The sequence below is a fragment of the Alligator mississippiensis genome, chromosome 16 (genome assembly GCF_030867095.1).
Source record: "Alligator mississippiensis isolate rAllMis1 chromosome 16, rAllMis1, whole genome shotgun sequence".
Lineage (NCBI taxonomy): Eukaryota > Metazoa > Chordata > Crocodylia > Alligatoridae > Alligator > Alligator mississippiensis.
Genome location: NC_081839.1, coordinates 25,371,909 through 25,384,498, shown reverse-complemented (window position 1 = coordinate 25,384,498; position 12,590 = coordinate 25,371,909). Strand labels below are relative to the sequence as shown.

Here is a 12,590-nt window from a genome sequence, read left to right as displayed (position 1 = left end):
ATCCTTTTTCAAAATATCTTAGCCAGATTGTATGCAGATGCTGTATTTTCACGTTTTTAAATAACATCTTGTTTTGTAAATATAAAATGTTATAAAGTAATTCATTTTATTTACCATGTTGCAGGGTTGTTGATTGTAGCCATGTTGGTCAAAGGACATAAGCAGGTAAGGTTCTCTGGATAGATGCAATATCTTTTATTAGACCAACTAAATAGTACTTCTACAGGCATAAGGAGATTCTGCTGGCAACACAACACCTTCTTTATGCCTAAAGAGGGGTGTTCATACCTGGAAGCTTGAAAAGAACATTTTTTCCAACTATTTAGTTGGTCTAATAAAAGATATCATGTCTATCCAAAGAACCTTGCCTGCTTAATTTTATTTAGTCCTTTGAGATTCCCCCCACCCCAGCCAGGAAAAGACTGACTATATTAGCATAGGTGCTAAATGTAGATTACACAAAATATCTTATAAAACCTATTAATAATGATGCAAATAATACAATGCATTTAGAGGGCACTGTGTAAGTATCTGTTAATCCTCACAATTCCCAAGTGCAAGAGATAACGTTTAATGGGTAGTGAAACCTAAGCAGAGAGAAGTGTGGTTCCTCCAAGTCCAATAAAAGCAAGTAATTAGGAAAGCCAAATTCTTTGGCCTTGCTCGTGATCTTGGGCAGATACCAGATTGCCTCAAAAATTACCTAAACTATTCAGAAAAGCTAAAATTAATAGAAATGCTTTAGTGAGCTACAATAAACATTTTAAATTTTCATTTTAATCCTCCACCTTGCTCTGACCATCAGCATAACTGTATGTTATCAAGTTTTAAATTTAAAAAAATGACACAGGATTGGAAAAAAGATAAAAACAAGAAATAACCAATTTTACTTGAGTACTTTTAAAAATGTTATTCCTCCTTCATTTGTGAACGTGTCCTTTTAAATGAATGTTATTTTCACCTAGAAGACCTAGATAAATTACAAGCATAGCAAGAACATGGTATTTTACATTTTCCTGACCCTGACATAACCTAACAAAGAGGGTAGCTTAGATATTCACTATTATTCAAAAAATAAAATCTCACTTTATTATGAATATAGATAAACAGGAAGATATGTATGCAAAGGGATCTCCAAAGTGTTTTATCATAGTAACTCATATATGGAGAATATTTTTATTCACATCTGAAATGGAACCTTGTCAAGGGTAGAACAGGCCAGTTAGTCACATAGTTCAGCATCAACAAACTAAAAATTTAACTGTACAGATATCCAATGTACCAATATTGTGGGCCAAAATCTTGTCTTATTCATGTGTAAAGAAGGTAAGCAGGATTTGGCCCTATTGGTCACTGCAGATTTTGTATTTCTGTTGCCATCATCCCGTTTACTAATTAACATTATGCTTTAACTAGAGAATGAGCAGGAGAAAAATGAGTTGTGGTAATCCACCTATAGCCCAGCTCCTACTAGGCAGGATGCCAAAAATGAGATGCCACTAACAGCAGATTGTGCAAATCTTTATGTTATGTCCCCTTCCTACATGTTTGTATTAGGGCTGTGCAAAGCTTCGATCCCTGATTTGATTTGGCGGAGATTTGGCCCAATTTGGTGGCTGAATCTCCGAATCGAATCAAAGGACCCTTTAATCTCTCTGAATCGATTCAGAGAGATTTGGACAGATTCGGCGATTTGGACATAGACACAGCTTTTTTTTTTCTACATATATCTAGGTAGCAGGGGCTCTGAACACTGCAGTGCTGGGACAGATGCAGCATCCCACAGAAGCACAGGAGGCTCCCCAGCATGCTCAGCAGCCGACCCGGAAGCAGACTAGAAGCACTTCTGGGTCCACTGGGGGCCTCCCTCCGTGCTCCCCTGGCTTGGCGACTGGTGCCTCCTTGGTCTGGAGGGACACCTGGGGTCCCCCAGTGGCCAATCGATTGGCCGGGTGGGAGGGGGCCCCTGCATGCTCCCCAGCAGACCTGGAAGTGGACCAGAAGTAGTTCCGGTCCACTTCTGGGTTGGCTGCCGAGCACACTGGAGAGCCCCCCGCGCTGCTGTGGGTCGCCCCGTCCGCCCCAGCACCACAGTGATCACGAGCTGCGCCTGCTACCTCAAGGAATGTAGAAAAAAATTTTAAAAGCTGTGCCTGTGTCTGAATTGCTGATTCACTTAATCAGCATTGAATCATCAGATTCGGATTCCGACTCTCTGTCCCCAGTTTAGGCCGAATCCAAATCCGAATTGAATAGGGTCCCCTTCACACACCCCTAGTTTGTACCAGCAGTGAAATCATGGACAATGTGGGTATTTAAATGATGGTAGGTTTTATTTTAGTTCTCTTTTTGGGTTGTTTGCAAACTAAGGCACAGCATTAACTTCTACTCCATCTGCTTTCTGAAGCTTAACTTTGCAAACATAATGGCCAGGTTGAAACTTCTTAAATGAAAGCTTAGTTCTTGAAGCAGAAGCTGGCAGGCTTCAGAGAAACTACCCATTTGCTGAGCTCCTGCAAGCAAGCCTGACTACAGAAAGTCATTACAGAGAGTTCTCAGAGCAGCTAGTCACCTGAGCAGTATTCTGCTCCTGCTCAGCAGATTCAGACCATACTTGTGGACTTTCCTCTTTTGAGTCCATATCATCCCTGTTGTGGTGCTCCATGATGACAAACCAATTAATGGAACAGCGGTTGGAGATTCATCTGTTTGCTACCGTTCTACTCACAGAGGACCTAGCGATCTTCTGTAACATGGCTATAAAGAGAGAACAGAGAGACAAGATATTAAATGGCTGAATACACTACGGTCATTTTTTATTACAAGATTAACAACTTATCGTCCCCTTTTTATCTATCACATGGAGGAACATACTATAAGGAGAGGAAACATCTTGATTTTATTAATGTATTTGTTCTCAGTTTCCATTCCTAGATACAGCTGTATTTTCCATTTGCCACTGATGAGTAGGCAGACCAATAACTGAAATCAGCAGAGACTTTTAAGAAGTGTGGCAGAAATAACTACTTAGAAGCAACCTTCCCTTCCTGAAACACTGAATGAGGTAACTGTTTTGAGGGAGTTTAACAAGGCTCATCCCACTTCCCCTCCCTCAAGCTCCTTACATTACAGTGATCATGTTTCAGCTAAGAGGGGCCAGGGATCAGATTCTCTTTGCTACTGCCTGCCTTCAGCAGAGGGGGTCAACAGTGTTCCCTCTACTGTTCTCACAGTATCTAATGGCCCAGATATCATGATATGGGATTGAGAAACAAATCCAGGTCTCTGACAAGAAACTGCTATGTTCAGAGAGCCACTGTTTTCTCAATTTAATTTTTTACTCTGGTAGAACACTCAGTTGAACTGGTTGTAAGGCAGCTTTCCCCATGCACAGATCTGCATTCTCAAGTTGGCATTCAGATACTGCTAAAATAGAAAATTTTGAAAGAGAGAGAGAGAGAACAATGAAGCTTAAATTCTAATTGATGTAAGCCTGGAAATCTTGACAAATTGCTTCCATGCTAGGTTTTATTCACCCTTGTGATTTTATTGGGCCCTCTCAATCTGCCACTGGGAATCTCAGAAGCATAATTTACAGCTCTGCTGATTGGTTTAGTCAGTCATTCAGCACCTTCCCAGTCCTTCGTCTCCAATGTCATATTAAATCACAGACTTGGGTATTAGCGTGAGGCCAAGCCTGTTTGATTTTTTAGCAAGTCCAATTAACTTTATTTTATACTGACTGCTTTGCTGGTCTGAGCTACTGCCAGTACCCGCCTGTGCACCAGGAAGAAAGCAGAAGGCCCCTCACTGATGCTTTCGTTCATTTGCATTTTTAAATGCAAATTATTTTAGTCATAATTTATTCCCATAAATACTGGCATTTGGCTTGTTGCTGACAAGCTAAAAAAAAAAAAGAAGGAACGAATCCAGGCACCTTCTACCTTCTGTTAATCTCATCAGCAACAAAGGAGCCCCATGGAACCTGAGCACATACATAGTACAGGCCTTCCCTAGAAGGCACAAATCCAAGATACAGAAAAGTGTCACCATAACATCATTCAGTTGAATGATGTGAGGGTGGGAAATCAATACCCTTTCTATTTTTAATACGCAACTCAGAAAAGTGGGTTTTATGACCCGTTAGACAGCACGTCATATTGAAAACAGCCTCCCACTGGCTCCCCCACGCTGAGCAACACATCACATACATGCTCGTGATGCTTCTGCAGTAGGGTGTGTGATGTGACTTCATGTTAGCTTCATGCCGTTAGGCTCTAGAGAAAAAGTAAAAGACACGCTGCATTCATGAGTAAGTACATAAACATAATGTAGGCAAAGAACAAAAGAGGGGGGGAAAAAAAATCAATGACAGGTCAACAAGTGACACTTAAGCCACGTGTGATTAAATTTAAGGTAAATTGTTAGGGAGATAAAAGTGGAGATGCACTGAACAATGGTTAGACCATCATCTATCCAGCCACTCAGAGCATCTATGTCATAACCCAGGAGTGGTAGAAAAAAAGTTTACAAATAGATAATAATTGCCCCACTGTACCATCTTTCATCCAGACTCTCTCATGGCGATTTATGATGTAAGCAAGTATTTTTATACAGCTTTCTTCAAATGCATTACTGTCCCCTTCATTGAAAGAATCCTTTTTTTGTTGGTTAGGCATACGATTACCAAGGTATATAGATAACAGTCTCTGTAGAACATGACAGCCTTGCTAATGTCAATGACAACGTGTGAACAACACCATGTTTGGTTATAGCTCCTATTATCATGCCTATCTTTCCTGAGAGTCCTTTCTTTCAACTTATTCTGTATTTTGGCCATTGGTGATAACTAAGCAATAAGGAATTCAATTACTTTGACTAGCAACAGTGAGTCTTTTAATCCAATAAATAACTGCCTAAAACAATCCAAATAAATGTTGGATGTTTTATTTTTAATTTTGTGACTTGATTAGTAAAGATTTAATTATCCAAGCCAGGGACTGACTTAAGTGGCAAGCATGGATATATCAAGCTCCAGATGGTATGAAAGAGGCTTTTCAGGTTCTGGAGCTGGCATGGGAGTTGCTGACTCAGCTCTGCTGACTCACTGTGTCAGGAATGTCTTTTTGACCTTGAGGAAGAGCCAATTTGATCCTAGGGAACCTGGCCTTAGGATGGATAAGCCATTGCAAGGAAACACCCGAAAAAGCCAAACTGGAGGAGAAAGTTTAGGGTAAGGTTTACAATTTTGCTGTGGCTCTGTGAGTTCTCAATAAAGCCAAGAAAAAATTATTCTACAATTAATGAGTCAGACACTCAGCTTCTGTAATAGCCTACTATAGCTGCACTTGAACTATGCTACGTTAATTTACACTGGCCAAAGAATTGGCCTGCTGCGAGATCTTGATCAGAGCACACTTGTTTACAGATGGGCAAAGCTGACTTACAAACGAGTACACTAGGGCAGAGCAATTAGGTGATAAGTCCAAAGTCCTGCGGGGAATCCAAGGATCCTTGATCACACTGGTTTGGCACACCAGCTCCTTGGAGCGTGCGGGATTTGTTGATTACTTTTAATTAATTACCTCAAAAGCAATCTGGTTAGCAAGATGAAGGTGTATATCTCTGAAATGCCAAAAATTGGCATAAAATTAGGGTTTTTTGTGTGTATTGCTACAATAATCAGCAAAATATGCAGCAAAGCACATCTCCCTAGAACCACAGTTGAAGCCAAAGTCTCTGTTGGCTCCAAAACTGGGTCTGGAAAGGGGTTTACTTCTAAGCTTTCCAAACAAAGATTTGGCAAAAAAGTTTAAATGATTGCAATTTTTGATTGTGCTCAAACCAGGACTGCAGCTGGGAGTTTTCTTGACAGGCTTAGCACAAGAGGCCAAAGACTGAAAGTGCAACAGAAAATGAATTTCCCAGTAGACAGGCCATGTGAAAAAAGAAAAGACATATTGGCAGGGTAGTATGGCGTAGCTTCTACTGATGCTACCCAGGAAGCATTCTGAGGATAAACAGAGAATGTCAGTCTTCCAAGAACTTGCTCCTAAATCAGTCTGATAGGAGTGAGGGCATTCCTTATTTTCCATTAGGCTTTGTGTTTTGTGCACCAGCGTAGCTCCACTAGGACAAATCTATCCGCTACCTGTATGGAAAAGAGAGGTATGCATGGCTTCAAGTCAGAAGTGACTCTGCAAGTCACTTTTTATATCACTGCAGTACCCCCCCACCCTGTGTACCTGCACAAAGGCTGCAAGGCTAGTGCAAATGCTCATTGGGCAAATGAGACTTTTGAAAAAAGAATGTGCAGCTGTAGAAAGTATGAAAACTATTGAGCTGGAAGTTATGTTGTGCCCTGCATTACTGCTATGAAATACCTGAATAGGTTTTAAGCCTGAGCTTATGGGGGCTGATGCAGACACAGGCCAAAATACCTTTTCTTGACGGCCTTTATGAATGGGATACCCGCCCCTTAGGGTTGCCTACTCTGACTGAAGCTATTCTGGGAGATTTTTTTTCCCCAATGTGACATAATGTCATTAATGCTACCGTTCAACCCGTTCACAATATCTATTTTCCAAATTCCTTTCAATAGTCACCAATGCCAATTCCAGTAGACTCCCGGCTAATCCAGGAGGGTTGGCAACCCTACCACCCTGAGGCTCCTATTCTTGCCTTCAAATTCCTCCACAATATCAGCCATAATCCCTACAAAAAAATCAGTTCTAATGTCTCTGGACTCTTAGACGCTCCACTTTTCCCAGTTCTCCCACAAGTGCTGTCTCCATGCATAGTAAAGCAATAGAAGCCCAAGTTAGAATGTGGCTAAGGAAGTATTAGAGTAGAGCGAGCTGGGTCAATTCATCTAATAATGGGCACATCTACATGTGCCCCTGTGGCGCCACTGTAACAGCCGTTACTGCGCTGTGCTGGTGGCACATGGTTATTTTTAGCTGCACTATATTTAGCTGCATGGTTATTTTTAGACGCTTGTGGCTACGGTGATGTAGTTGTGGCATCCTGGTTTTTGTCTGCCAACGCTATGGCAGTGTAGCATCTCACGTAGACAGATGCACTGAAAACTCTTAGTCTCCTTCGTACGCTTTACAACCAATAAGCTGTTTACAATAAATTAGCTGCGCCAGCCTGGTGGTAATTGGTGAGTTACCACTTATTTCATGATGGTCCCACTTTAGGGTGATTGAACTGTTGATTTGCCCCATAAAGACAATATATAACAATACATAAAGACAATATATAACAATAATTTGCACAAAAGTCTATGCACAAATTTGCAAGGATGTTTAACTATATGTAAAGTTTGACATTACAGCTAGGGCTATCAATGAACCTCACACAAATATTTTCCTGGGCTTCTACACTTTTTTGAAAGTGACGTCTCATTTTTCTAGGATAGCCAGACATCTGATATAATAAGAGAGCATTCTCTGCTCTCTCTCCATACTACCCATCTGTAGATCATTCTCAACCTGTGCGTATTTCTCTCTCCAATTACTTTCCATTTTTCCATACAACGTGTAAAAGTTTGACATCTTAGGAAAATATGAATGGCAATGCTAGTGTCAGTGAGAGATTCTGCTGCATCAGAAGGATGGATGCAGATGCTATGTGATCAGAGGTAACTCAATCAATTGCTTTCATCTTTGAGGCTTGCATTCACGCTAAACTATGTGAATGTGATGTGAGCAGGAGGCAATACCGGTGGACAAGATGCTAAACTATCCACAGCAGCCGTGAAGAGATCAATTCCCTCCTCAAAATAGCAGTCATGCCTCACTCTATACAGAATCAGGTGATGACACGATGGCTGCAATGATAATGGATATAAATACTTCATAACATCAGCTCACTGTGAAAGCAACACATCAATAGGATGCGGCAGAAACAACCAAGCAGATGAGGAGAAAACCCACACATTTTCCTTTATTTTTAGGAAAGCTCCCACAATACTGTTTTGTGTACATGTATCCGTATACCTGTGAGCAGTCTCCAACAAGCGAGAGCTCATGAAATGATCAGCCTTGACTATTTAACCCCCTATTCTGTTCTGGTGCAAACCCTGTATCCAGCTTTCCAGGTGTCAGTACATGACAAATGCTCCTAAACGTGTAAAGAAATGCAACTTAACCAACAAAATCCTCCAGCCACTCCACTAGCTCTTTGTTCATTTTGGATGCAATTTAAAATTGTCCTCCTTGTCTTGAAACTCTCTGGGAACTTACTCTTGCCAGAGTCAAAGACCTTGTCCCACTTTTTTAACACTTGCCTTTTTTTTTGTCCATTCCAAGATCTCATCAAAGTTGATGTTTCTATTTTGCAGCTTCTGCCAGCTGGCAAGTTTCTCTGGGAATCTTTGCCCGAGTAATTCTCCATACCTTTTGAAGTCTTACCCAGAAATCCATTTTTACACTTTTGACACTGTCTAACTTTGCTTTCCTATTTTATTATTTAGCTGTACCATGTGTTATTTGTAACAGCAATTATATTAATTCCGCAAATTTTTTGGAAAGGTGACAGACAATACAGTTTATTCTATTAGCAGTAATAGTCCTCAAAAATTGAAAGGGTGGTTGAGGTGAAGCCAAATATGAGCGAGCACCCCCAAAACAACTTTGAAAACTAAAAAGGTACAAAATGTGGAGTTAAACCCAGGCCTATGAGTGATGTGTGGTCCTGTACTAGGAGCTGAATAGACCAGTCAGGAAGCAGCAGGACCCAGGAAGGTCCTTGTCTTCTTGGGTGCCATGTCTCCAGCCACTCTCTTCCTGCTCTGCTCCCATTCCTAACCAATTCTAGTAAAGCCTTCATCTTTCATTGCACTCAGCTCTGGAGCATGGGAAAAAGATATGGCCTGAATTAAGCTCTGGCCAGGAGTAGAAGCATCCCCATCCTGAATCCAATAGTCCCTTTGTCAGTGTTGTCATCCCTAGCACAAGCCCCCTACCCACATTTAGCATTCTGGGCTGGCTCCCAAACCAAACACATCGATACCCAACAGATTCATCTCTAACCCAGAACGGCACCTTCCACCAGCTGCCCCATTACAAAACACCCATTGCCCCTTTCCTGCACGTACAATCCAGCAACAGCCTCACCCAAAGTAGGCACATTTCGTGCTACAAACTCAATGATCAGGCAGAAAAACATGGCATTTCAGTTCATCACAGCAAGACACCTGTGTTAGCTCCTGGGTTCCAGATGATAAAAGTTTTGCTGTACTGGCTTCAATCATTTATTTCTGTTTTACTTTCCATCATTAAAAGAAGAGATGGAAGGATTTTAGGATAATATATACAAGACAAAAAAATTAGCATAATGGAAGCTTTTAGTGCATTGACTTAAAAACCCTGAATCTCAAGGAAGACGCATCGTATTCCTTTTTTGATACACTGAATAATGATTCCCTCAATGTCCAATGCAAAGAACGCACACTGTCTGTGTCACTGTTGGCATAAGGGAGGTCAAAGAGAAAGGAAAGAGACCTGTCTTTTTTGTACCACCATTGGTAAAAAAAAGAATGTGCTGAGAGGAGTATATTCAGGAGTCCTGATGCACAAAGAGCTATAGTTGCATCGATTCAGGTAGTGCATTCAGTAAGGCCCTAATCTAAGAAAACTTCACTAGAAAAAGAAACTAATCAACCATGTATTGATGCAACAGAGAATGAAAACGGATCCCTGTGATTTCAGTATTGCTGATACTGCAATGCCAGGGAGAGGAGCTGTGTAGTGGATTAGTTGCTAAATACTCACAAGCTTTTAATTTTTAATTTCCCCCCTTAACTAATTTTCTCAATCACAGGACCCTAACATTATACTTCTGGAAAATAATAATTCAATTAAGAGATGAACAGGGATTTGAACAGGCTGCTTTATCTTTATTTAAGATACACAGAATAGTAGCTGCTTTCTACTTTTGGAGTTACAATGCCCACATACCTTTATCTACAAGTGAATTCTGCCAGTACCATCTGTCCTTTACAGGAAAATTGATATGCTAATATTTATATATTTTCCATACCAGAGAAGTGCACAATAAGTGAAAAAGCAAACAAAAACACATCCTTCTGAACACCTGAAAATTTGAGAAGCTAGCAGTGGAGAACAGCATGCTTCATTTCTAGTCTGCTAGCTTGAATCCAGCTTCTTTGGGGACTGTGAGCTGTTACCGTTGGATTACTGGGATGTGAATTATTGATGGGGGTTGAAATCTTGACCCAAGAGCTGTCCTACCGACTTCAAAGTGCTCTTAGTTCAGATTTCAGCAAACCAGTTATCTACATAACCAAAACCACAGCCCAGTTAAGAGTCTTGCTGGCAGCTTATAAGTGTAAATGAGGGGTGTACTCAAAGCCCTGGGTTTGGTATGGTGGCATTATAGTGTACTCCACTTGTACACATACCACAGTGCCAGTCCCAATATTTTGCCTACTGCCTGCATTACAACACATATCAGTTATCTGCACCCTGGCTAAGTGCATAAACCACTTGTGTGCACAGCATCTTTCAAGCCCATCATCTACTTTGTAACGTGTATATCTGCATAAGAGTTGGTACCAGAAAAGGGAAAGGGGAAGCAGCTGTCTAAGGATTGGTACTGGAAATCTTGGAAATGATGAGAGCCAACAAATTTAATGTCTAATATCTCCACTCATTTTCAAGTCTTCCAATAGTAGCCCTAAAACCATCATAAGCCCTGAAAATGAAGGGAGCTAATCAGTTTGGGAGCTGTTAATACCACAGGACCATGGATGAATGTTGTTTAGATTATGTTTGGGTATGTGCAGAGCCTATTTTTCAGTCCTGAGGCTACGCACGTTTATACCAAGTACACTATATTGCTCCTGCTGATGGAGGCATACAGATCCAATACTGGTTTGCCCTAAATTCTTGTGAAGGAAGAAGGCTGAAACTCCATTCTGATGGATCCACTCCGTTCAACAAAGATGTGGAGTGCCCCTTTGTTACTAAAGGGTCTAAGAGAGGCTATGTTTATTGCTGACTCTGAGAAAGGACATCGCTTTAACAAATGAGATTCAGTGACTCCTGCCTGGCCGGCCAAACTATAGGCACAGCCTGAATTAAGCTAAAGCCAACTTTACTTCTGATTGAGCATCTAGACAGAGGTCTATGCCCTTTACCCAAAACACTTTAAAGTCACAACTTCAGTTCATTTGGCTTAACCTCTATGGGCAAACCCTGATGCATCCTGAGCTGCTTGGCTGCTACACCATCCCAAGGAAAACAAACTATCCTGGCAAAAAATGCAATTTTGCTGGTATAACTGGTGTTATGTTTAGTAACGTTAAATTGGGCCTTATACCAGGTGTTAATTTTAAGACTACGCCACAGTTACTCTGGGTCCCAGCACTGGACCTACCCCATTAGTTTCTGCCAGCACAGGTTTGTCAGTCAGGGTACGAAGAGGAACGATCTTTGACGGATACAGCTCTGCTGTCAGAAGCTATCCTGCATAACTGCAAGTTCACTGGAATAGCTTGCTTAGCTCAGCGTGGACAGATCATGAAAGAAGAACGCTTTGCTGGTCAGCTTCACCCAGGTATGTAACCGTCTAAGGAGCAAAGACCTACTTTACGGCAGCCTGGCCACACAAGTCCTTCTTCTCCTTTAGTTGGTTAGGGAAGCAGAAAAAAGCAGTTTCTTTTATCTCCTTGCAAGGAAAGCAGAAATAGTCAATAATACAAAGGCTTTACTGGTAACAGCTTTGCCAGCATGGCTCTACTGAAAAATCCCCCAAAGGTGCTTTTCTGTCAGCATAGCTTTATCCACACCAGGTGGGGAAGAAAGGGGACTACTGGCGTAACTGCAGAAATTAAGAACGTACATTTTTTCACACTCCCTTGCCAGCCTAATGTTGTGTAGACCTGTTCTCAAATCAAAGCCATTTAGCTCGAGATAGCATTTTTATCCTGGGCTAAGCTCAATGTCTATTTTCTTCTTCCCAGAGTTTCTGATGAGGGCCTTCTTGACAACAAAAACACTGAACAGTAGCTATATTTCTTCAAGAGTGGTGTCTATTTATATTCCTTTATATGCTCTTATATGATGTTTATTTGCACTTGGGGAGAGATGTTTGCTTTCAACAATGGGAACACGCAGGGGAACTACAGCCCTATCCTGACAGTGAGGGTAGTGGGCCCTTTGAATGTTTTTAGAGACAGAGAAAGTAATATTCTGTGGCTTCCAAAATGTATTGTTGTCCCTGCTCCAAGAGGATAAGCATGGGAGAAGATTGGAGCTGGCTGAAGGAATGAGCCACCTTCAGCTCAGGAAGTCACAGGACACTGCAGTACCTCAAATGAGAATCCCTTTTACAAAACTGGTGCATGGAAGGGCTGGTGTGATTTACTCTAGGGTATGGAAGAGGTCTGCATACAGATGGGGATCCCCTGAACCGCAATGGTTATTAACTTAATGCTACAAGCGCTGAGCACTAAGCACTCTCTTTCACTGCTAACCATATGCAAGATAGCTATAAAAGCTAGGTTTTATATTGAATTATGCTGCTGGCCTTCTTCCAGCTCTTAATATAAGAACGATTTA

The 12,590-nt window shown here is 41.3% G+C and overlaps 1 protein-coding gene across 6 annotated transcripts in view; it reads right to left on the bottom strand.

The window, feature by feature from the left end:
- PRDM10 (PR/SET domain 10) overlaps window positions 1–12,590 on the bottom strand; it is a 69,564-nt gene that overhangs the window by 52,162 nt on the left and 4,812 nt on the right. For 4 of the 6 annotated variants that reach the window (XM_014600891.3, XM_059719711.1, XM_019490125.2 and 1 more), the window contains exons 2-3: window positions 4,212–4,277; window positions 2,573–2,757 (exon numbers count right to left, since the gene is read on the bottom strand). In XM_014600891.3, coding sequence (XP_014456377.1) covers window positions 2,573–2,665 — 93 coding nt within the window. In that variant the 5' untranslated portion in view covers window positions 2,666–2,757; window positions 4,212–4,277. The remainder of the gene's footprint in view (window positions 1–2,572; window positions 2,758–4,211; window positions 4,278–12,590) is intronic. The other 2 variants (XM_019490126.2, XM_019490127.2) reach the window with 1 other exon arrangement.